General features: G+C 37.8%; 5 protein-coding genes across 6 annotated transcripts; 2 read left to right on the top strand and 3 right to left on the bottom strand.

The window, feature by feature from the left end:
• Positions 1-515: 515 nt before the first annotated feature.
• LOC126786197 (B-box zinc finger protein 19-like) lies at positions 516-3296 on the bottom strand. 2 transcript variants are annotated; one of them, XM_050511962.1, is made up of 5 exons: positions 2952-3296; positions 2372-2468; positions 2146-2240; positions 1777-2025; positions 516-1013 (listed from the first exon to the last, which is right to left on the bottom strand). In XM_050511962.1, exons 1-5 carry the CDS (start codon positions 3042-3044, stop codon positions 1005-1007), a joined length of 543 nt encoding a protein of 180 aa, XP_050367919.1. In that variant the 5' UTR covers positions 3045-3296; the 3' UTR covers positions 516-1004. The 2 variants fall into 2 exon arrangements, with proteins under 2 accessions (XP_050367919.1, XP_050367910.1); XM_050511953.1 differs by having other exon boundaries at positions 2146-2261; positions 2952-3282.
• Positions 3297-4782: 1486 nt separating this feature from the next.
• Positions 4783-6710, top strand: LOC126785253 (pentatricopeptide repeat-containing protein At1g09820). Its single transcript, XM_050510884.1, has one exon. It carries the CDS (start codon positions 4857-4859, stop codon positions 6687-6689), a length of 1833 nt encoding a protein of 610 aa, XP_050366841.1. The 5' UTR covers positions 4783-4856; the 3' UTR covers positions 6690-6710.
• Positions 6711-7184: 474 nt separating this feature from the next.
• Positions 7185-7949, bottom strand: LOC126785262 (glyoxylase I 4-like). The gene is made up of 3 exons (XM_050510894.1): positions 7780-7949; positions 7585-7687; positions 7185-7472 (listed from the first exon to the last, which is right to left on the bottom strand). Exons 1-3 carry the CDS (start codon positions 7947-7949, stop codon positions 7185-7187), a joined length of 561 nt encoding a protein of 186 aa, XP_050366851.1.
• A 6577-nt stretch (positions 7950-14526) lies between these two features.
• LOC126805034 (kinesin-like protein KIN-7C) lies at positions 14527-21093 on the top strand. The gene is made up of 14 exons (XM_050532123.1): positions 14527-14692; positions 15387-15836; positions 16277-16366; positions 16469-16569; positions 16667-16780; positions 16855-16936; positions 17016-17083; positions 17177-17242; positions 17387-17511; positions 17699-18035; positions 18585-18683; positions 18768-19913; positions 20070-20485; positions 20589-21093. Exons 2-14 carry the CDS (start codon positions 15629-15631, stop codon positions 20914-20916), a joined length of 3180 nt encoding a protein of 1059 aa, XP_050388080.1. The 5' UTR covers positions 14527-14692; positions 15387-15628; the 3' UTR covers positions 20917-21093.
• A 389-nt stretch (positions 21094-21482) lies between these two features.
• On the bottom strand, positions 21483-22868 carry LOC126796173 (V-type proton ATPase 16 kDa proteolipid subunit-like). The gene is made up of 3 exons (XM_050522969.1): positions 22700-22868; positions 22331-22616; positions 21483-21821 (listed from the first exon to the last, which is right to left on the bottom strand). Exons 1-3 carry the CDS (start codon positions 22779-22781, stop codon positions 21689-21691), a joined length of 501 nt encoding a protein of 166 aa, XP_050378926.1. The 5' UTR covers positions 22782-22868; the 3' UTR covers positions 21483-21688.
• Positions 22869-26219: the final 3351 nt, after the last annotated feature.

Here is a 26219-nt window from a genome sequence, read left to right as displayed (position 1 = left end):
ATATGTTACTGGGCCGGAGCGGGTTTATCCGGTTACGAATGGGCTTACTGACATTGCCCAAAAAACGGGTAGTGTCGTTTCAAACTTTCAATGAGTCCCGCTTTTTTTTTTATTCTTTTTTTTTTAAAAACTTGCAAATGCAGATTTAAACAATTTTTAGAAAATAAGAGAGTAGTGATAGTGGGTGTTACGATCCTAGCATGCCGATAGTGAGTACTTATCGGCTGAAAGGAGTGGATAGTATCTAAAATATTAATTTATTTTAATTTTGTTATTTATCTTTGTACTCCTTAATTATTTCAAATTATTATATGATGCAAAGATATACATGTAACTTCACATACCTTTTGAATGACAAACATTAATAGTATAAATAACATTATTCATGAAATTACGATAAGAGTAATTTCGGCTGAGATATTTTTACGTTTTGTTTGGTGAATCCATTGAGGATGATGACATAAAATACATACGACATACTTTGAAAATAACCCAAGAAATTGAAGAAATAAGGACTTAATAACACACTTATCCATTGCAGTTGAATCAAATACAAGGAAATCCGAAAACGTTCCACTCATGGATTTGGATGAGCTTACAGTTTTTTTTTTTCCAGTAAAGCGCGGAGTTCTCCGTTTGCTACCATGATCAACTGGTACTTACAAAAAAAAATTAAAATTGCAGTGGAAATACAACAATACAAGCACTCGCAAAGATTTCAACAATGGCAACTGAGTACCACGACATCAGTTGCATAGATAACAGTATTTTGCTTTCAAGGCAAGTTTTGAATGCTTTCCGAGTAACCAACTATATCCTGCACAACTAAACTACTTGATGGTAGACACTCTTTAACCCTTGATGACCAAGAGAGCCACTTAACAGAATGGATGATTAAAGGAGCGAGTTCCTCATGAAGTAGCAGATAGCCAAGGAGTAGGTGAATTGCCCTTCTAGCGACTAGTGAAAGTAATCTGCACGAGTCCATGCTTCTAAATATGCCACTATTGGTCCTGATAAGAACAACAGATGCTTGTAACTTAGAAATAGTACTTGTATGCATGAGTCAAATGATGCATTGATATATGACAGCCAACAAGTTCAATGCTCATCTGTTTAAAGGTAAGTTGGTTATCATACGAAAGTTTTGAATTTCCTGTTGATTTATGCATATTGTACTTCAACTTCAACCTCTTAGTTCAACATCCGAAAATGGATAGTGTAGTGCAGAAGCTTGAGCTTAAAGAATTATTTTATAGACAACGTGCTGGAATTATGTTCTCGCATTTGTAATTGTAAAGTTCGGCAATAATCTCAGCCTACAGTAACTACAGTGATCTTATCCTGATAGAAGCTCATGGACTAGAATCTATTCCAAGATACTGTTATATATTTATGTAATGGAAGCAAAAGGATCTATAAATAAGAATTCTACTGCAACAAAGGTAAATCATAATGATCAAGCTACCTAGCTGATTCAGGTCTTTAGCTTATAAATCAAATAGATCTCGTCATTAGTTCAGTACGTTGGAAATAAAAGACAAATTCACATGTATTAACCAGTTTTGGCATAATGCCACTAATAAGCAATTACGAACTAAATCATGTCTAAGAGTCCAGACCAGGTGGTAATCTTCCCTCTGCTGAGATGTGTAATAGCCAAGAGTTTGGAACCATATTATATTATTATTTATTAGGAATGGGAAAGTTCCTAAAGAGTTCAGTCGTTCAGATACAAGTTCAACTGCTGGTACTGAATAATGAAGACTTACTAACCTCTTTATTTGAAGCTTGTCCATGCATCCGATTAGGCTTCATGTTCAAATCAATTAACTTATTATCCATCTTTACATGCCCCTCATCATTGGCATCTGCTAGACGAACAGGAGATGCCCTGTGATTTTGATGGATGTCTCCAATCGTCATTCTTGGTTGTTGATGTTGTACTCTTCTAGTCTCACCTTGGTCGATGGGGGGTTGGGAAGTGAGATCATCACCATTACTACTAGGTTTATCCCCTGGAAACTACAGAAGTACAGAGCAACCAATATAGTGTAAAACTTCAAGTAATGTACAGCAGCCTAAAAAGTAAAAATTAAAACATCGATAAATTCTTGGTGTAAAAGGATATTAACATGAACACACCTCCACTCTTTGCCTCAGTACAAGATATCTTCCATGTGTTCTTTTACCTCCAACATGAACAACCATATCACATTGCAGACAAAGCGAACTCCCATCTACTTCGCAATAAAAGAAAGCTACATGTGTTTTTCAGAAACAAAATATAAGTGTGATGTGATTTCTTTATTTCTTTTCTCAAATATAACCTCAATGACAGACCAACATCAGCATTAATACGCCTGCATACCTGGTGCATTTTCACAAATATCACAACGGGGAACAGCACTGGGAGTTGCAAGACCAACCCGGACATGTCGGCTAGCGAGCTTATTGCACAAATGCACCTGCCACCCCATCAACAGATTAAAGCATTGCTTTCTAAGAGTCTATTATAGTTTCTAGATTAGGCCAAAAATCCTTAATCGCTTTATTGATACGATCTATATAGACCATGTCCAAGAGTTTAGCACAAGAAAAAAAAATCAACTTCTGGGAAATTAGTTACCTTGACAAGGACATACAATGTGGGAAAGATAAGAGGCAATGCCCTTGCTCCATACAACTCCTTAGGTTTTGATGGAACAGTAAATATACTCATTCTATACTAACATGAAAACAACAAACAATTCTACCAGCAAATCAAGGTTAAGTGGTTAACTATCTACAACTAACTAACACCATAGATGGTCCGATTTGCACCAAGTAAACTGAAAATATGAAACAAAGCATCATACTTTCCCTAGATTCTAGGCTTTACTACTTGAAGCTACTAATTGGGTAAGTCAAAACTGAGGAAGACCAAACTCAGAAGCTTAAAAGAAACATACTTTTTCATCACAGGCACGGCAAAGAGCAGCTTCGTCGGCAGCACAGAAAACGATCGCAGCTGCGCTTTCACAAGCGTCGCAAAGTGTTCGCATAATTAGAAGTACTAGTGCCTTCCACAACTCTCATATTTCTACGCCACAACCCCAGCTATAGATTATAAGGCAGCAGCCTTCACATCCAATCCAAAGCCAGAAAAGATGGAAAAGATTAGATCCCAAAAACAACACAGACCCCAATACCACTGTGGTTTGGTGGGAGCTAATAATGATGTGGAAAGACTAAGAACGGATTAGGAAGGGATAAAGAAAAGTGGGTTTGGGTTGGGGAGATTCGAGAAGGCCAAAGAATAATAATTTATATATTTGGTGAGGAAAAATAATTATAACCAGAGAAGAAGAAGGAGACGTGATGACTCAATGAAAAATTAAAATAAATAGAAATGGAGATGATTTATTGTCAACTTTGTATTTGCTCCAAGTGAAGCTCAGGGACTCCCATGGCCACAAGTTTGAAAAGGCAGTGGGGTTGATTATACTCTGATGGAGGCCCTTGGCGGATTCTCACCCACCGGAAGCATATCGGAGGTAGGTCCCCTATTGAGGTGTTTCTAGTTGAATTGTTGGTTTGCATTTTTTCTTTCTTTTGTTCTTGGGATGAAGGTGGTGGTGGCATTTGGAGTGATTGGACTCTTGGCTTGGCTTTTGCTCTGCTCCCTTTGTTTGATCTTGAAACCCGCATTGCCGTCCACATAGCACTCTCTCTCTCTGAGTCTCTGGGCCCCTGATATAATCTGTTACCTAAAAATATGAGGATGATGATGATGATGTGATCGGAGGACAGAACGTGACACCATGAATGTGCCAACTAAGGGCGTAGTGATGTGTGAGTTTGGAAATGAGGTGAGGAAGGTTGTACCATAATAGAGAAAAGACGAGAACTAGTCTCTTGTCGCGTAATTGAACTCATAAATGATGGTCTTCAAGGGGAAAAGAAAGGACCCTCCCCATAGTCCTATTGATTTTACGGTTTTTACCATTTAATTCCAAGTAAAGTGATAGGTTTCAAACGGTTAATAATGGTAGTTTCTACAAATGCCCCTAAAATATTGTTAATTTAGTGAATTAGAGGGGGTCTAACTCTAACACACCATCCTTAACCTTTCGGGATCAAGTTAGTACGTTAATATATGAGGCGAGGGGTTTTGAGACATGCCAAATGAAAGACAATGTGGTGTTAGGAAAGAAAAATCTGTCTACTTCGCTACTCTGTTGCTAAATCAGTGAATGTATTTATGTTTGCAGTGAATGAAGAAGTTATCAATTATTTCTCTTTTTGATATGGGATGATGTGCATAAACATCAGTTTTCTAAACTTCAATTGAGCCTTCTTGACGCCATGTGTTTTGATAGCTATGAGGTCGAAATTATTGTCAATCTAGAAATGTTGCTACTATCTTGACGGTAGCGTATCTACTTCTTGATTATATGGTGAATGTGCCAAGTCAAGCTGATTATGCCTAGCATAACCATATGTTGCTAGGTAATCTGTCACACGTAAAAAGTTAAACCCATGTCTAATTTAGTTGAACATTTTAAGAGTTTAGAGTTGTAGTTCTCTAGGTAGAGGATTATGCCGATGAGCCTTGACTTAGTTGGTTAAGTAGTTTAACATTAATAGCGTTGTGGTCATGGATTAACAAAAAAAATATTTTTAAAAGAGCAGGCATTTTTTGTTTTTAGAATAATTGTATCTATCTTCTTTACTAAATGAATGTTTTGCTTTCAACCTATTTGGCTGAGTGAGTTTCAAGTTTTCCCAGAAATGGCGGTTCCCCCTTGACATATAAACACCCTAAATTCAATTCCAATTCGCCCCCTCCAATTTCAACTCCCACCATTAACACAATGCTGAAGCTCCTCCTCGCCTCCTCTTCACGCCTCCATGCCCGAACCCACCTGCAACAGCTTCATCAAACCCGCCTAATCAAACTCTGTTCCACAGTCTCCATCGCCGAATCTCCAAACCCACAATCACTAAATGTTCCATTAATTTCAGACCGCATAGCAAAGCAACAATGGTCGGAGCTCAAAACCCATCTCAAAGACTCAACCTTTATCACAGTTCTTCCCCAACTGCTCGACTCCGGAGCTGACCCTGAGCTCGTACACAGGTACTTCAACTGGGCCCAGAAGGCCCAAAATGCTCCTCACAGTATTGAAATCACTTGTAGGCTGTTGCAGTCGCTTTCGAATGCGAAGAAGTTCCCGAAGATGAGAGCTTTATTAGATGAGTTTGTTAGAAGGAATGAGAAGCATTCTGTTTCTTCAGTTTTTCACATGCTTTCATTGTCTAGTAGCAGTCAGTTTTGTGCTAATTCAGTTATAGTTGATATGCTTGTGCTGGCTTATGTTAAGAATTCCAAGACCAGTTTGGGTTTTGAGGCGTTTCAGAGAGCTGGGGATTATGGGTTTAGGTTGTCAAAGCTGTCTTGTAATGCTTTGTTGAGTGGTTTGGTGAAGGAGAAAGAGATTGGGTGTGTTGAGTTTGTGTATAAGGAGATGATTAGGAGGAGGATAGTGGCGGATTTGTTTAGTTTCAGTATTGTGATTAATGGGTTGTGTAAAGTCGGGAAATTGAATAAGGCAAAGGATGTTATGGATGATATGAAGGCTTGGGGGGTTGCACCAAATGTGGTTACTTATAATACTATCATTCGTGGGTATTGCAAATTGGGCGGGTTGGGGAAAATGCATAAGGCTGATGCCGTATTGAAGGAGATGGTGGCGAGTAATGTTTGTCCGAATGAGGTCACGTTCAATACTTTAATTGATGGGTTCTGTAAGGATGAGAATGTATCAGCTGCGTTTGAGGTGTTTGAGGAAATGAGGAGGCAGGGTTTGAAACCCAATGTGGTTACTTATAATTCACTGATAAATGGGTTATGCTGTGATGGGAAGCTTGAGGAGGCTTGTCGATTGCGGGATGAAATGCTTGGCTTGGGTTTGAAGCCAGTTATAGCAACCTACAATGCACTTATAAATGGGTTTTGCAAGAAGAAGATGCTGAAAGAAGCTAGAGAGCTGTTCAATAACATTTGTGAGCGAGGCTTGGTAGCCAATGTCATTACATTTAATACACTCATTGATGCTTATTGTAAGAATGAGATGGAGGAGGAAGCATATGCATTGCATAACACGATGATAGAGAGAGGGGTTAACCCAACCACGTCAACATTCAACTGCTTGATAGCTGGTTCGCTTAAACAGGGAAACGTAGAAACAGCCAATAAGTTCTTACAGAAAATGGAGGCTCAGGGCTTGAAAGCTGATCAAATTACATATGATATACTGATAGATGCCTTATGTAAAGATGGGGAGCCAAGAAAGGCAGAACGATTCTTGAATGAGATGCTTACAAAGGGTTTGAGCCCAAGGCATTTGACATACAATAATTTGATGGATGGCTACTGCAGGAAAGGAAACCTAAAGGCAGCTTTGAACTTGAGGACTCGGATGGAGAAAGAAGGGAAACGAGCAAATATAACAACATATAATGTGCTGATCAAGGGATATTGTGTGCAGGACAAGCTTGTAGATGCAAATGAACTTCTAAATGAGATGCTGGAGAGAGGTTTGATCCCAAATCGAATTACTTATGAAATAGTAAAAGTGGAAATGATGGACAAAGGTTTTGTTCCTGATATAGATGGACACCTGCATAATATATCTAGCTCTTAACCATGGAATTGGGAAATATAATTTGCTTCTGTCTTACTGTAATAAGAGTGTTTCTTTGATGCTTGCGGGCATCCAGCACCTTGCCCACACATGAAGGTGATACGTATCTGATGAACAAGAATAGGAGGAAAAGCGTCTAACAGATGACTGTTTTCTTTTTGAGGTACATACAGTTGTTTGAAGCTCATGCCAGAACTGCTAGAATTACAGAGAATTGAGATAGATATGTAACAAGAACTGTATATAGAGTTGTTTCCTTCTCAACGATATGGCAATAGTCACAGAGCACACACTGGCTTCAATAGATTAAGCACACAGTTACATACAATACGACTTGATCTTTTCTCACAAATTTATTTTAAGCAGAAAACCAAACCAAACACCTTCAAACAAAGGTACACCATTCTGCTATATAGACCTTGTAACAAAACATTGCAGCGTATTTTCTTGCAGCAGCAGCCAAAAAGCAGCGGCACTTCTCACTCTTGCCGAAACTTAGAATGAGAAGTTCATCATGTCCAGGCTCAAGCTTTCCATCATCAGCGTCTCCATGAAACCACATGAAGTTGGTGCCTTAGTGAAGCTGCTACTTCTGGGCTTGAAGGTGCAAGCAGAGACAGGGATAATGGGGATGTTCTCACAGTTGCAGAGCTCGATCATGTACCCATCTGGGTCATGGAAGAACACCTGATCGACCTTGACCCCATTGTCCTCTACCACAGCGGTAACATACCTCATCCCCATCTCATGCAGCTTCCTCTTGACAAGTCCAACATCAGTGCACTGCATGTTCAAAACCATTCACAACATTTGTTGTCATAAGCAAATCATATGTGTTGCTGCATGTTGTGTGCTTAACTAGCTAGTATTGCAGGAAAACTAATATAACTCATACTTGGAAGGAGATGTGATTGTCCTTGGGATTAATTGGTCGGAGTTCGAAGTCCTCCATAGCTGGACTTTCAATCAGGTGTATCCCAATTCCGTAGTTGTACAACCTGTACACAACAAAGTAGTTGGTCACTGGTCAGTAAAGCATTAATTGAAAAGAACTTTGAACAAGTAGCTAGATAGAGTGAGAAAAGCTAACCAAGCTCCATTGAAATTGAAGGATGAAGGGCGTTTGATGAGAACAAAGCCCAACACTTCTTCATAGAACCTCATAGAGTCCCACACTGATCTGCATAGCAAAGACACATGATTGAGTGACAGCAAAGGCAGTGCCTCGCAGCTGTTAACTTCCTCAATCTCAACCTGCATGCTTCCTGGCTAGTTAGGGCTTTTGAATACTTAAATAGGAATCTCTCGCTCTTTAGTTCTGGTTTGCCTGCTTCACAAGCATAAGGGTAGCGGTCCTTATATAAGCCACACTTAGGTTTGGGGTATTACCTTAGGCGAGGTCACTTAAGTTTAATTTGCACGTTATTCTTGCACTTGTGGGAGTAACTTCCCGATCGGTGATGAACTTTCCTAGCAGATACGCAGTTATATCGTACCAGGGATACAGACAAATGAAACATACTCATCATCATGGCTACAGCCCACACGGTTGTATTGAAACTTGAAAGGGTATGATATCCTTGTATGTCACATCGAGTATCTGTTAATTAACCTAAACTACACTTAAATAAGGCTTAAGAATCCAACTATCGTTTAAGAGGAGATATAGAAGTACTAATTAGGCACTAAGCAAGCTTTGTCCGATCATGTCACTATAGTAATTGGAACCAAATTCTCTGCTTTAATTTGAGGTATATATTGATCTGCTCAACTTTTGAGTCCTGATCATAGCCGTGAATTATAGTTTACAAATATAAGAACATGTTAAGACACAAATTGGGGTTGGATTCGAATCTGAGTCCATACAAATCGAATTACTATGATCTTGGCTTTCACAAAAGAAGAGATCAAATGCATGGGACAAGCCCTGTTAGCAATTTAGATCATATATACCTGTGCTTGTAATTAATTGATTCACTTTTGGCCTCAAGCTTAAAAGTAGCTAATGCAGGGTTATACTTAATGTGGCATATGCCATATTTGAACAGATGAGAGTACAAAGATGCTGAACTATGAGAAATTTCTGCGTTGTTTCCTGCCTCCAACATGAAAATGAAAATGTCCGTAGGGTTATAGAAAATCCCAAAACAATTTTGCTCGATTGTTTGGTTCCAGAAGAGATCAATATATATGCCTCTTTCAGCAAATTAACCTTTAATATTTGGACGGTGATAACCACACGACTTTGCTTCTGGAGTTTGTTCTTACTGTGTCTCTGTAGCCCGCCATACCTGCTTGATCAATTGATTCTAAAAGAAATTTTTGTTTTAGTTTGATAAATGACACGATGTTTTTTTTGTACGTTTAGATTTCCTCGAGAATAATGTCTGAAAATTATAGTTTTCTGTTCCCAGCTCGAGCTTCGGTGCTTTCGATTGTGTTACACCAGTAGGCCATCATGATATGTTTTTCTTCTTCAACCATAGCCTTCATTATCACAATAGTTCATGGCCATTCAGATCATCATGCTAGTTGTTGAGTTTGGTGAGCTTGTTCATATCGTTTGTCTAAGTTTCCTTTGAGGGCAGGGGCGAGTGGACTCAAGTCCACCCAGTTCTCACGGCAAAAAAAAAATCCTAATGCTATATATATAAAAACCCTCTTAAACTATTAAACTTAACTAATAGAAGGCTTCTAAAACCAATCGGCCAATACTAATTAAAGACTCTAAAGACTTCGCACACTTTCTTCTCTAATATTGATTACAGTCACTGAGCCATACATGACCTTCAATGAGGATGTCATACAGGAGTTTGACGTTTAATTGAACCATAGAGTTAAATTTAGCTAGTTTATTCTCTTTAATTGCATTTTAGGGATAAGACTATATCCTCCATTTTTCGGTGTATCTCTCCTTTCAGGTTAATGAATTTCCTCCCAAAGGTTTTTTTGTCTATCGGCAAACTCAAGTCCACCCTAGATTCCAATCCTAGCTCCGCCACTAAAGTTAATGTGCCTACAAACTCCTGAAGGCTGAAGCGTTGAAAGTAGACTTTCTCATTTACTGCATGTCTGCATTCCTTCCTCAACTGAAGTTAACCTTCTAGTAATTTATCGGCCTATTCAATACGACTAAGTAACCTCCAATGAGCTACATATCAGTAACTATATGAAAACGTGAGTCTCTGGCCACCAGATTTCGGCTTAAGAATTGAGAAGGGTTTAAATCGTTGAGTACAATATGAGGAATAGGCGAATAGCATGGAGCTATACGATATTTCCTACCACGCTAGGCGGGAGCAAGGCGGGCTAGTCAGCTTCTAGGCGGGAATTTATGTGGTGCTAGGCGGACTCTACGCGAGAACTATGCGGGACTCTAGGCGGGTGCTCAACTGTGCTAGGCGGTTTCAAAGAGAGACTTAGGCGGACTCTAGGCAGGCAGTAGATGATGAACCAATTCCAAACAATGTGCTTGCAAGATTGAGTGCAGTTGCAGCATACGGGTTGGTTCGGTCGATTCACGGCCAAGCCGCCGAAACAGGTGAATGGTGGCTTTGTATATCATCCACGGGCTTAGCTTGATGTGGGTTCAGTTATACAGTGTCATAGGTCACGACATGGGCTTCAGAACTGTTCTTGGTTTCAAAATATATCTGCTCTATGCATGTGTGTGTTTCTAATTTTAAGGGTAAAAGGCCATTTCTATTTTCTTCATCTTCTTCCCTTTTTTTTTGGGCAAATTTCATCTTCTTCCTTCGGACTAAGCTTTTCTCTTCTGCTGGGGTCATATATAATTTTGATTATGATTTGTAAACTTATTACACAGTTGACTTAAGGACGCATGAGCCTGCATGCTCATGACCCAGCCCCCTATCTTATGGTTGCTATCATCATTCCAAAGTTTTCAACGCCTTAACAAGTATTAATGAATGGGGCATTTCCTTTGTAAGATTGCTTGTCCATCGCTTATTTTCTCCCGCGTTTAATTGTATCGAGAACGAAAAGTATTTGAATGGGACCAATTCTTCTCGATCATCTTTGAGAAAAGTCTTGCCCAAAAAAAAATCTTCGAGAAAAGTACTCCACTTAACCCATATTAGATGAGAAAACTATCATATAATACTAAATCTATTCGATCATCATTATCGATCAGGTGGCACTTGCGTGGTTATAGTAATTTTGCTGAAGTATATATGCAAGGGAAATCATGATTCTACCAGTTCCACTAACAAATTGGCTGGGAGTGAATTGGACATGATTCACCCTGAATCAATAGCAGTAGTAAGGCTTACTGATCCAATTACCTACTTCAACATGGATTTCAGGATTTATATATATATCCATGTCTGTTTCCAATCTCCGCACTAGATCGATCAGACTATTAATTATTCTGGTTAGGGATCGGATGTCACTGCCACACCTAACGGGGGCAGTTCGCAGCAGTAGCCTTTTTATTTATTAAAATTTTCTTTAATTTCATCGCAAGCAAATAAACCTAACTCAAACATATTATGATATTGACATGCATCTATATACTTTCGTATGCAATTGGCTACTGTAAGTCTGTAACACGGACGGTTTATGAAGAAACAGGACTTTCTGCTGGGACCGATTCATATTTCGACTTCGATCTGTTTTCGGGTTTTGCCACATTGCATGGCAAGCAAACGTAGGCATGCAACTAATCCCAGAATATTAGCAGAAAGGTGCGCTGTTCTGAACGAGAGCGACTCACTGCATCGGTAAGTCAAATAGATGCATAGAGAAAGAGTTTGGGTTAATTAGTACTTAGTTAGGTTTTCATTTTCAGTGTTCAAGATGGATCTCTGTGCTAGATGCTCGTTAGCTTGCTCACCTCGACTGGTCACTGATCGAGTGGTATATATTGTGAGTATCAGTACGTAATGCTACGTACGCATACTAAGTTATCTGTGGCAATAATATTATTTCTTGATCGCTAGGTAGATATGGTGGTGTTGATAATTTGGAGTTGATGTTGCAAGATAACCTAGAGGCTTAGATCTAGGGTTTATCTATAGCTTATATGGTCCAAGAGCAAAAAATTAAACCATAAACTCTAAATACGTCTCTAAAGAATCAACTCAGAATCATGATGCACCAATTAAAAGCAATATATATTGAACATTGTCCTACAGGTGTAATAATAATTCCTCCATTACCACCTATAAACCGTACCAAAACCACCTAATAAGATGGAATCAATGAATGGCCATTGTACTCTCTCGCTAGTTTGCTAAGTAAAGAAAAGGTTAGAATTAACTCAATTAAGACGAAGTACTCGATTTAAAACGTCCGTAGGAAGGGGTTACGTACCACTGATTAATTGGTTATTAGTGGTAGGTAGAAGAGATGTAATGTTCATTATTACCCGCAACCTACTTTGCACCTCTCTAAATTCCTTCAGATTTCATGGGCAATACATACTAACTGAGTATGAGTAATGTTAAGTGAACCACATTTTGATGTACCACGTATAGTCCACTTTAGGTGGCAGATGACATGGCCTATCCAAATTATTATGACATAATATCTGATTTTTTTATACAAATTTTACGAAATACTTTTCTAGTATTGTTTTTAATTGATGAACTCATCTTTAAACCCTATTAGTCCTCTTTTTGATCGATCAAATATTGCGTCTTCAACAGAAGCAATTATATTCTATTCTCCTCTCATCTCGTGACTATCATCACCCATCTCTTATGCCAAATGAATGCCATAGTAATGATTGAGCACAAAATTAGGTTTATCAATTATGTTTTTGATCTTGCTATCTCAACATGATCGATGAAGAAAGATCTTCATTATACGGGTATTCAACAAGTCTTAAACCCCAACGTGTTTCGATCTCTTTAGTTTAAGGCTCGAATTGAGTGGAGTTGATAGGTATAACTTGTTTTAATTTTGAAAATCCCAGATTAAAAGAAAACTTGGGATTCTTAATTAAGGATCATGAGTGCAGGATCACACCATTTGTTTTCCATCTCCTTATTATTAATAGAGAGAGACTTCGAATACGTTGCATTATCAATTCAATTAATTGATGAGAGATTATGGAAATGGTATAGAATAAAAGATCATAAAGAAAAAAGATTAATAGATGGGGAAATCATCTATATCATATTAGAAAGATAAATATAGAGTTCAAGAGATTTTTTATATATTTAAGAAAAAAACATAAAAGAACTATAAATTGTGTGATGATGTGGCTATGTCACGTCAGCTGTCACTTAAGATGGGCTATATGAGTTAAACCAAAATGTGGTTCACTTTGCATTACTAAGTAGCTCATCGACTAGTTGTATGTCCTTCAAATTCGATCTGATCAGCTTATTATACTACAGAAATTAAAACAAACACCATTACTGAATACTGAGCTGAGTGAGCTAGCTTCCATCAGTTCCATGCCACTGGCATGATGCCAGTAAAGAGTTAGCATAATCATACAGATAAAATGGTAGCTAGAAATTAAGAAATATCTTACTGTCGGCAGCTACGAATGTATGAATGAGAGGAATATGAAGTTAAAACTTGAAAATTGGTGGAGGTTGGGACCAGCACATGCATGGATTGCTCGTATATATTTTCTGAAGTCGAAATGGCATGCATGTTAATCATTAGTTTGTTTCCCATTCATTCCACTCTCACATGCCATTTTGATTCCATGCAATTTCTTTTTTCTTTTCTCAAAGAAAATATTATCCAAAACAACTACGAGAGACTCTTAAAGACGAGGCGAAAGTCTTAGGTACTCAGCTAGCGAAAACTAGTTAAACACGAAACCTCTCTTATATGAAATCTTCATATACGAATTCATCCAAGAGGACTGCTCGATCGAGCGATCTATTGCCATCCCGGCATTGTTCTATCTCTTCGTTCGTAATCATGTATTCATTTAGTAGTTGTCAGCTAGACAGATGCAAATATGGGACCGGGGGTCCTATAGATTTCTAATGCATGGCTAAGCTAGGGCCGTTCTTCGATTCACATGGGGTGGTCTGTGTGTTATTATTCTCTTCTTTTGGTCAAGGGAAGAAGACGGTCCCCATACTCTTGGCTTTACCAGCCTTTGATTTGTTTTGCTTCATTCTTGGGGGGAAATATAATAAAAGCCTCCAAGCTGACTTTATTTTGTTTCTATAAAAGAGCCCGGCATGCCATGATTTGCTGTTCTTTTGGTTAATGAAATTACTACTTTGTTCTTGTTTGATTGTTTTCTTTCCAATTTCTTCTCCCTTGATCAGTCGATCTTGAGATAATTTTGGCGAAAATGCTTTTTATAACTGTAGAGTTAACTGAAGATTAATAATTTATTGAGAATGCTCTGATTATGTAGCGTGATCTAAAAATGTATTTACTTCTTAACTTGGTTACTTGTAATGTCAATATGTCATTTAAATTTTTTTCGAGACTTGAACAACTGATTTTTTTTATAGTTATTTACTTGATCATTATAAAATTTTCGTGACTAATATATATACTATGATGAAGATAACTGAACATCAAAATATTCTTTAGCGGATATGTTTTTTCCTTCTTTATTCCGAAATGGATACATTAATTAATGTAAGAACTTTTGGACACACTAACCATGTCTGGCGGGAAAGTCCTTGTGGTCTAAGTCAGGCATGGGCCTCCGCCGATTTTACAGCGGCCACCAATTATTCAAACACCTTTTTCCAGTGGTCCGCCGGGAAAATTCACTCTAACATCATGGGCATATTCGTCATTCAACCTCACGGGTAACCAGTCGTCTTTACGTTTAGCGCGGTAGTTTAATTCAAAGAGAGAGAAAGAGCAACCAACAAATGATGAGTGTTATAGCTAACCCAAAAACCAAAGAAGAATGAAGAAGTAGACTCCATATCCAACACTGAAACAGTGAAACCCATATAACCCTTCAGAGGGTTATATCTCAACCTCAACTTTATCAGACAATGGCGGTCTGGGATTCACATTCCCCATCTTCAATTGTTCACAAGGTAAAGTTTGAATCATTTTTGTTTTTTTTGGGGTTCAATTTTGGATTGTTTTGGTTGTGATTTGTGTCCCACTATGTGTGAGAGTTGTCTGGGTTTCTTTTTTGTGGTATTTATGCTAATTTGGGTTCTGGGTTTTCTAAAGTTTTGATCTTTTTGGGTGAAATGTGCTGGCATTGGTTGTGATTTGTGAAGATGGTGAAAATGGGAAGTGGGGGTGTTTTGGACTTGTGAGTGAGTGAGTCTATTTTGGGTTAATGGAGTTGGATTGGCTTGTCTGGATTTGGTTGTACACAGCTATATTTAGAGAGAGGGAAGCATCCAAAAATCAATACCAAGCATCATTAAGGGTCACAAACATTCCAGTGTGAATTCCTAACCCCAAGGTTAAGAAAATAAAAAAGACGTTGTTCTTTTTCTTCATCATCTTCAGATTTTGATTCTTTGAAGCTGTGAAAGGTGTGTTTTTTAATTGGATTAGAATAAGAGGTTTTGACAGCCTGTGTTTGGAATACTACTATCTCAGAAAAATCCAAGATTTCCATTATAATACGGTGGCCACTGGTTTTTGTGGGTATGTGTGTTTATCTTTCATATTTGTGAATTAAAGAGGAGGTGGAGAAATTCAGTCCCATATTGGTTGAGACAAAACAGTGAATAATATACGCCTTGACGAATGATTAATTTGTTGGTGCAGATGATGATTGTGGGTGTATAGTTTTGGTGGTGGCCATAATGTTCTGTATAAACCCAGCAACACATTTGCTTTAGAAGCTTACGGGAACATGATACATTAGTCGAATAAGAAAGAAAAGGTCATTGGGAGCTGAACATAAGAGTAGATGATTGGTTTGTGGTTGTTGGGATCTGTTGAAGGTTTGAGATATTCTAGTTATTAACCTCTGTTGGAGGAGGGTTTTGGAAGAGAAGGGGGGAGTAATGGTGGCCATTGGCGGTCAGGAGCCAATGCAGGAGCCAGGCAACGGGGAGAGGATACTTGTTTCTGTTCGGCTGCGCCCTCTGAGTGAGAAGGAGACTGCCAGGAATGATGTGTCGGATTGGGAATGCATTAATGAAAACACTGTCATATACAGGAACAACCTTTCGATTTCTGAGCGCTCCATGTACCCAACTGTCTATACATTTGGTAAGGAAATTCTCGTATTGCAATCTTGTAAACTTTTATGATTTTCTTTGGTTGATGAATATCATTTCTGTGTATAAATTCATCAAGTTACGGTGTTTTAAGATATATCTGGCATGGTCATCATGATCAGGCCTGTACACTTTCTGAACCCCTACAATTTTATCATACCATTTCCTTTAAAACATACTGGTTCAGCTGGTTCTCAATGTTGAGAGTTTCAGAAACTTTTGCCATTTCAATAATCTCCTTGCAGTTTTAATGTCTGGTTTTTTCATCTTATTCCTCTTCCTTTGCTTCTTCTTGTGAGGTTATTTCAAAATTGTTTTACATATTTGTTGGTAAAGCATTTTGTACAGCTGAGACTGTTACTTGGATTCCGATTTGGCGAGTTCAAATGTGCTCAGTCTTCTAATATCTTCTTTTGTTTCTCTTGATACCAGACAGAGTGTTTAGTAATGATTGCTCCACAAGGCGGGTGTATGAAGAAGGAGCCAAGAAAGTTGCTCTTTCAGTTGCCAGTGGTATAAACTGTGAGTACAGTACAATTTTGTTTCTTTTTTATTCTATTTATTAAATTTCTTGTATCTTCAAAATTATATATATTCATTTATTTTATAATAATTTTCTTTCAGCAAGTATTTTTGCATATGGACAAACAAGTAGCGGAAAGACGTACACTATGAGTGGAATTACCGAGTATGCTGTTGCAGATATATATGACTACATAGATAAGGTAATTGTTTGTTATATATTAGTAGTTTTTTTTTGGTCTATAATTTTGATTACACTCCTTTGTTATGATCTTTGATGCAATACTCTGTTTTATGTAGCATGAGGAGAGAGAGTTTGTGTTAAAATTTTCTGCCTTGGAGATTTACAACGAATCTGTTAGGGATCTTCTTAGTGCAGATACCACTCCCCTTAGGCTTCTGGATGATCCTGAGGTAAATATCATTTTCTATATGCTGCAGAACTGGTACACATAAGTTTTTTGTATTAATTGTCAATTTTTTTGTAGAGAGGTACAATTGTTGAAAGACTTACTGAGGAAACTCTTAGGGACTGGAATCATTTTAGAGAACTTCTAGCCATATGTGAAGGTGAGAATGGCTTGAGCCATTATTAGTTTGAATGATAGCTTGTGTCTGTACACCTAAAATGCCTTCTTTAAATTTGCAGATCAAAGACAGATAGGAGAAACATCTTTAAATGAAGCAAGCTCCAGATCTCATCAGATTCTCAGATTGGTATAGATATTTTTCTTAAGTTCTTTTGTTCTAAGCAATGTTTATTTGCCTAACAACGATTATCTTTCCCTGGACACTGTTGTGGTTGATCAGGTAATAGAAAGCTCAGCACGTGAGTTTCTTGGCTATGACAAGTCAAGCTCTCTTACTGCTATGGTGGTAAGTGTCGATGATTTTATGTTTTCAAGGGATAAGAAAATAACAAGAATTAAATACTAGTCTTTCCCCCTCCTTAGTTAAGTTAAAAACTATGAATATCGGAATAACCAAATTGTGATTATTCAATTCCTTTTTTCTGTGCAGAACTTTGTCGATCTTGCTGGAAGTGAGCGTGCATCCCAGACTTTATCAGCTGGAACAAGGTTGAAAGAGGGTTGCCACATAAATCGCAGTTTACTAACTCTGGGCACTGTTATCCGTAAGCTGAGGTGACCTTCTGCAGAATTTTTATTTATTTTCTCCACTGTTACTGCAGCTACAATCTTTGCCATTTTTTCTACTTTGTGGAGTTGTATTTTTGAGGCTTAATTTTATCTCACATGGTTTTTGCTTCTTAGTTCTAGGATAAGAATAATTTTATATAGTACTAAGCTGTTCAACTCATATATCTTGCAGCAAGGGAAGAAATGGGCATATTCCTTATAGAGATTCAAAGCTAACTCGCATATTACAGTCCTCCTTAGGTGGAAATGCTAGAACTGCCATCATCTGTACTTTGAGTCCCGCACATAGCCATGTCGAGCAATCAAGAAACACCCTTTTGTTCGCTAGTTGTGCTAAAGAAGTAACAACAAATGCACAGGTTAATGTAGTCATGTCAGATAAAACATTGGTGAAGCATCTGCAAAAAGAATTGGCTAAATTAGAGAATGAGTTGAAATCTTCCGGGACAAAGATTGGTCCAGCTGATTCTTCTACACTTCTGAGAGAAAAAGACCTTCAAATTGAAAAGGTAGATGATCTGGTTTCTTTTGAAATATAGTACATTCCAATCTATCCCTACAAGCTCTACGCATTTCCTCTCTACATAAAAACATAAGATGCTTTGGGCTAACTGAAAAAGTTAATTTGTTTATTTCTCTCTGATATAGTTCGATTGTTTTTTTCTTTTTATCTTCTTATCAAATGTTGTTTCCTTTCAGTTTAGTGAATGTCAAATAGTGCATATAAGTCATCAATAATGGTGAAAATAATCCAAAACAGGAAAAATGGAGCACAATTTGTAAAGTTCGCTAAAGAGTATAAGAAAGGCTCAAATTATGAATGATTATACAAAAATATCTCCTTCCTGGTCTTTCGACAATTTGATCGAAGTTTTTATCAATTGATGCTATCTGCTTTTGTTCTGTGTCATGATTCTTGATTCTTGAACCTCTTTATGTCTTTTTTTTTCCTAAATACACCTTATTATGAACCCTAGTTTGTGTAAAAAAAAACATAGTTTGTTATTATTCTTCTGTATATAACCTGGTTTTTTGTGTTTTTTTATTTCACCATTCAGCTTAAGAAAGAGGTGTCAGAGCTGACTTTACAACGAGACCTTGCTCAGTCTGAGGTTAAGGATCTGGTACGAGTGCTTGAAGATGATAAGCCATCATCAGTATGTGCTTCTAAACTGAAGAATCCAATTTACTTCAATATGTTTGTCCTGTACTAAGTTCAGTTGGTTTCCATTATAATGTAGGTGGATCTTGATCGTTATTACCCCAAATTGCGAGTGCGAAATTCATGGGAAAACATTGAAACTCAACCATCAGGAATACCTATTCTGGCTGGTTCTCACCACCGCCGAGGCAGTGTTAGATCATTTGGCACATCTCAGTATTCAGATGTAGACAGTAGGACGAGTTCTGAGGATACTCTACCCCAACGTCCAGACTTTGATGACAATTTCCTGATCCCACACGTGTTCTCGTCCAGCCAGTTGTCAGTTAGTAATTCCATTGATGCAAATCTGCATCAGGAGGAGAACAAAGAACAGTCTGATGTAAATTCAGAGGATGTTTGCAAGGAAGTCCGGTGCATTGAGATGGAAGAGTCAAACACAAACAGATTTGTTCCATCAAATATATCATATTCCAGCAGAAGCAGATACTCAAATTTCTCATCTCCTGCAGCAAACACAGCTACCTCAGGATTGACAGTGGTTGAGAATGGAGATGGCACTAATAAGTCTCCCCTATTGAACCATAAAGGTTTTGTAATTCCATCTCCTGAAGAGACATCTCAATGGTTCCCAGAGAAAGAGACGCCCACTCCCTTGATCTACAAGTTAAGGCGGAGTAGAAGTTGTAAAGCAAGTCTTTTGACCAGCTTCTCTTCCTGTTTGTTTGAGATGGGAGAGAAGAATGAGGATACGCCTTTGATTGAGTTCGAGAAAAGTTATGATGAGAGCACACCTCCAACCGAGTTTGAGAAAAAATTTGTAGGAAGGCCCAAGGGTCTACAGAAGAAACTTCCTTCATTCAAGTATGATAGTGAGATTGAAAGGTTATCACAAAATGATTCTCAGGCTTCTGCAAGAACTCCACCTTTTGATGAGTGCAAACCATATAATACTGAATCCACAACTAATGACAAGAGTATTGAAGCAAGTTCTTTAGTTGAAGAAACGAAGGAATTAACCACAACTGATGACAGGACTACTGAAAGCAGTTCTTTAGTTGAAGATACGAGGGAAACAACCACAACTGATGACAATGAGAAGACTACTGAAAGAAGTTATTTAGTTGAAGAAACTGATGACAAGATTACTCAAAGCAATTATTCAGTTGATGGAATAACGGAAATGATGGACACCCAGAGCACTACTCAACTTCCTGATTCGATGGTGAGTGTTTTCATTTTTATCACTTTTGTGAAATATCCCAAAAACCATTGATTTTGGTAGTAAGAAGATACGTTATTGAATCTAATTGTACTTGCTATAAAGCCAATAATGGTTGTCCTATTTTTTGTCACTAACAACTGTTGCCTCCAATTGTAGTTATCGGGGACTGATACGACACCTATACCAGAGACTCTACCAGAGACAGATGCAAGGTCTACACCAGAGACAGATCTAAGGTTGATACCAGTGGATTGGCCTGTACAAGAGACAGGTTTAAGATCGATACCATCTACGAGGGAGGTAAAAGATGTTGGCTTGGACCCAATGCCTATGGATGAGGAAAATGATTCAACGTGGCCATCAGAATTTAAGCGGCTGCAAAGAGAGATTGTTGAACTTTGGCACGCTTGCAATGTATCGTTGGTTCACAGGACTTACTTCTTCCTGCTATTTAAAGGTGATCCAAGTGATTCTATATACATGGAGGTTGAGCTCAGGAGATTGTCCTTCCTTAAAGGCACCTTTCTAAAGGGAGATCAAGCTTTCGAAGATGGTCTAACACCCGCTTCAAGGTATCATAACCGATCTCTTAGTAGTCAAGAATCTCACTTTTTCACTTTGTTACAGTCTGTTGTATGCACTGATTGAATTCAACATGTTTTATTGTATGAATAGCCTGAGGGCTTTATGCAGTGAGAGACACATGCTGAGCAAGCAAATGAGCAAGAGGCTCTCCAAAGACGAAAGAGATAACCTCTACCTAAAATGGGGTATTGGCCTAAACTCGAAGAATAGGAGGTTGCAATTAGCAAATCGCCTGTGGAGTGATACAAACAACATGGATCACATTTCAGATAGTGCTAATGTTGTTGCTAAGCTGGTTGGTTCAGTAGAGCCAGAGCAGGCTTTCAAGGAAATGTTTGGACTAAGATTTACACCTCGAGAATCTACGACAAGGCGGAGATCTTACCGTTGGACAGAGAGTTTGAAGCATCTGGTTTAAGCTTGTTCTGGGATTAACATTGTAGAAGTTTTGAGGGCGTCTGATACCATTAATGTATATGGTTATGGTTCCTTGGCAAATATTCCATTTGCTATTGTCCCTGTTCTAATTGTATTCGACTGTAAGAAAGGTTGTAAATTTGCTCAGGCTAGATGTAAGGTTTGATGCTTCCTAGTATATTTGTAAAGTAATTCCATGAGTGTGCTATATACCACGGCATTTTAAGCAGCCAATGTAGATTAGGAATCCCGGTGGTTGATTTTGAACTTCTACCTTCTGTTATGTTATGTCTTTGTTATTTTTCTGAAGTACAGACTATTATTACCAATGGTTCATTCAACAAATTCTTTCTCTGTTCCAACCTTCCCATTGCTCGTGTTACTATCTAAAGAGGCATTTACCTGCTTATGTATTTCGATATATGGTAATCAGATATTTGAATTTTTAATGTTGATTAGAGGAATAAAAGATCATTGCATTGATAAGAGCTTTCTGCTTTCATGGAGGTTGAGCTCAGAACTCTGCAATTATAATTTTTACAGCCAAAAAAATAAAAAGGTGAAGAATCAGTTGATAAGAGCTTTTATTTCCAAGACAAATCATCAAATCCTACAAAAGAAAATGGATATTTCTTCCCAACTATGCAAGACTGATAACATAACGAAACACTGCACACACGGGGGGAACTCTGCACACCGAATGAGTATCTTAGACCAGCGAGTAACTTAAGACGCAAAACAACTCGCATCAGAAGCCTGCACGAATGGTACCTCTAATCTGCTCTGGACTGCCCAGCTCGGGATGAAAGGATGATCCCAACAATTAAACCATACAGAGCCAACGCTTCAGCGAAGATGAGAATCAAAATCATTCCAACAAAAAGCTTTGGCTGCTGTGCATTAGCTCTGCCAAAGAAAATCAATTCAGCAAAATGAGAACCAAGCAAACACCAATTCGAATAAACAGCTTTTATCCACACGCTATGCACATAAAATCGAAAGCAAATATCCAATAATCACCTCTAAACACATTACATTCTAGTGAAACTATATACAAAGTAAGCCCAGCGACCACAAGAGAACAAGCTCATCAGTATCGCTACATCAGAGCCAAGTAAACACATAACACAGATAACTTATCCATAACGAGAATTTCATAATCAACAGCCTGAAGATCAGGATCCAATTCAATTTGTTATCAACAGAGCAAACATTGTATACAAAATTCAACAACGTTCATCGATACGAAACACTAAGAATCACTCGATTTCTACACTACTGCTGCTACTCGAAACAACAACACAATTCCTTAGCGAATTCGAAATGCCACCAAACATTCAAACATAACCAAACGAAAACACCAAACATTCAAACAAAACTAAACAATAAACACTAAAACAAAGCCAAAAGCTCACCTAACACCGGCATCACCAACGATTCCGATAGCCATTCCGGCAGAGAGACCGGCGAGGCCGCAAGCAAGACCGGAGGAGAGATGTGCATAGCCGTCAAAAAGATAATAAGACTTAGCCTTTGGATTAATCCCAGTACTGATGATCACAGCAATGATCAAACCATAAATCCCCAACACTCCCGCCATAACCACCGGCACAATCGACTTCATCACCAGCTCCGGCCTCATCACTCCCATCGACGCCACGCCGACGCCGCTCTTCGCCGTCCCGTACGCCGCTCCCATGCCTGAAAAAGAACAAAACCCTAGAAACCTGAAATTTCTATGCGAGAAAATTATGATCGGAGAGCTGAGGAAGGTTTATACTTACAGGAGAAGACTAGGGCGGCGGCGGCGCCGAGAAAGCCGAAGAAGGGAGCCGTTTCGTCTCCGCTGAAGGTGGTGGACGCCATTTTTGTGGAGCTCCGATTTGGGATTTCGGTTCAGATTTGGAAATCAACTAAATGAGCTGAGAGAGAGAGAGAGAGAGATTGGGAGCCACACGCGTGTTTTGTCGAGTGTGGCAATTTCCTACGAAGGTTCATACTATGGCCCAGTGGGTGGGCTGGACCATACTATTGGACATGTTAGTGGGCTTCGGAGAAATGAAATGGATGAGGGATGGAATTTTGCAATATTGGAAATTATTTTAGTTAAACAAATACATATATAACATAACGGAGACGCAAGAAGTTGAACTAAAATCTATTCCATGGAGAGAAAAAAAGTTTTTAAAAAAGGTAGTTTGAGTGGTTTGTAAACTAAATCAAATTAGAATAATATTAAAAAAACAGATATGAGGTGTGGTAAAAGAGCTTTTGGGTATGGGAATGACACCACCGTAAAAGCTATAAATGGAGATGCAAAGTTGAACCAATTAAGATCTATTTCAACCGTTGAAATCACGCTCTACCAGTTAGCTATGATATACATATGCTATAACAATAATAATAAAAAATACAATGGAGACGCAAGGAGTCGGACCAAGATCTATTCCAAACATTGAAATCACTCTACCACTTGAGTTACATCCCCATTTTGTTACTTTGCCATACTGTCACTAATTTAAAAGTTATTATCTCATCCAATAATAAAGAATCGAAAAAAGATTCAATATTGAATGTTAGGAGTCAATTCAAATTATCGGCCCCAAAAGAAATTGTCGATTCGTCGAGTTCTGACCTATGTTGAAACACATTTTCCCCCGATTGAGATCTTAAGCCGAAATTGAGGCAGGAATTTTTCTTCTACATATATTGAGAGTTTATAATCACCCGTTGTATTTGAATACTAGCTAAAGATCACATATTTGCACACAAGCACCATTAGGTCGATCACCCATGACGTTCTCATCTTCAATCGCTTCTTCACCAATATCTACCCCAGCATCAAAAAATAATTGCAAGTTCAGTTGAAAGTAAGATAATTATGACTGATTTGATGATTTTAGACATATTAACCGTGCAGATACATGCTTGACACTGAATTAATTCATGGTGATTGATTGTGCCCTAAAAAGTTCTCATTCATCATTCTGCTCAAACCAACTTGTCCTAGTGCGTATGAAAAAGAGATGATTAATCTCAAAAATACTTCCAGAAGATGTTTACAGGTTAGCCATTCCTCACCTTCATCGTCCACACGTTTGGTTCAGAATTCAGATACTATCTGGGGCCAGAGATGTATATAAGTGAATGAAGTCCATTGATGAAGAAGAAGGATTACATGAGAAAAAAGAAAATTAAGGGCCGGGGTATGTGTATGTGGCAATATTCTCAGTGAGAGTCAGTGAAACTGTAATGATTCTGTGATGCTTTCTATTATTTTGTTGATAAGTCCACTTCCTATAGCATTTCATATCTGGCTAAGTTCATCATGGTTGCTATGATTTCCGAATTCTTCTTTTCTTCTTCTTCTAAATTTTTGCTCATTAAGCAACTTGTTTTCATTGAGCTATATATGGTATAACCTAATTGCAATGCTGCAGAAATTATGTGCCTGAAAGGCTGGAAACTTTTCCAGCGCTGAGAAACAAAATCAGGACCTTTTTGACAAACAATTGCACAAACAGCATGTCTAATTAGTGCAAATATGTATCTAGAACCAAAAAAGGCATGTCTGTGCAACACAAGCAACAGATCTAGCAAGTCTATTCGGAGCGTTGTCATCATCGATGTTAATCGATTCCGACTTGGACTCCTCACTGTAAACGTTGGAAAAGCTCTCATCAACGCATTGGTTCTCCCCACCATCATCTTCTGCTGCCGCTTGAACATCATAATATCTATTCCAATCCTTTCTCAATCAATGGGTCATATCACATACCTAGAGAGTTTCTGTTGAAGATGATAACCTCTCTATCTATCATTGTTGCTGCTTAAGGTCAATCTACGACGTGTTGGTTGTACATACCATATGCAAATTCAAGTATAACTTGTCCGGCCATCAACAATATATATACTAGCTAGTTTATGTAATTGCTTTTGCTAGGTTAAGGCCTGATCGAAGAAAACCCAAATGAGAGAACCCAATTCAACTGATTATAACAAACCCACAATAACATGCCAGTATAATCATATAGTTAAGGCAAAATTGCTAAATACAGCCTGAAGTTGGCTCAAATTGTCAATTTTACACCCCGAATTTGTAAATACGAAAATTTGCCTCCGCAACTTGGTTGGTAAAAACTGTCGATTTGCACCCTCACCGTTAAATTTAACATTTTTAATCCAATTTGTGGTCACATGTCATGCACATGATGAACATTTTTATTATTTAATATATATTTCATTTTAATAACAAAAAACACAAAGAGTTTAATATTTGTACAATTATATCTGTTCACTCATTTACTTCATGGTTTTTTTTCTTAATATTTTTTCCCCGTTATTACACTTAACATTCCTCATTAGCTAATTAAGTGAGGACACAAGACAAAACTCAAATTTCTGAAACGACAAAACCTTGGAAATAAACTTGACGATTGCTAGAGACTATAGACATAATTCATTAGTTTTAGTTATTCACTTATGGTCGTAATTATGTATAGGTATTTGGAAAATTTTTTTTATCAAGAAACATAAATATCGTAAAGTGAATGAGTGAGCAAATATAATTTTACAAAACTTAAATTCCTTGTACATTTTTATCATTAAAAATAAAATAAATATTAAATGACAAAAATGTTCATCATGTAAATGACATGTGACCATAAATTGGATGAAAAATGTTAAATTTAACAGTGAGGGTGCAAACCGGTAATTTTTGCCAAGTTTAGGAAGTAAATTTTCACATTTACAAGTTCAGAGTGTAAATTGACAATTTTAGCCAAATTCATAGTGTATTTTGGCAATTTTGCCTATAGTTAATTATTTGTCATTGCAACATGAATGGTTTCCATGCATGCCACTTGAATCTTTTAAGATCATATTAATATGTACTCTTTCAGTTGCCAATTTATCTCTTTCCCTTCTTTTTTCACATTCCGTTTCATTGATATGATAAACCATGAGTACATTTTACTTTGGGTTCAACCTCAAACACTTCTCTTCCTACTTGCTATAGATCAATCTCTGGCAATTATGACCCAATACCCAAAACCCACATTGCCACAACATTTCTACCATTTTAGAGATCATCGACGATGCCATCGTCAATCACTCCCCAACTTTTTCAAATTTGATCCATATTTATAAATTAGCCACAGGACGTCCACTGTAATATATACACATGATGATCAATAATCATCGCCTCATAGAGAAATGACAAATTACATGTAATTAATTGAACTTTTTCTCTCCTCACAATTACAAATCTAGAAAGGTACAAACAATTTCCATCAATTAGGGCCG

This window comes from Argentina anserina, chromosome 1 (genome assembly GCF_933775445.1).
Source record: "Argentina anserina chromosome 1, drPotAnse1.1, whole genome shotgun sequence".
Classification (NCBI taxonomy): Eukaryota; Viridiplantae; Streptophyta; class Magnoliopsida; order Rosales; family Rosaceae; genus Argentina; species Argentina anserina.
Note: the sequence above shows the minus strand (reverse complement) of the source record. Positions and strands in the feature narration are given on the sequence as shown.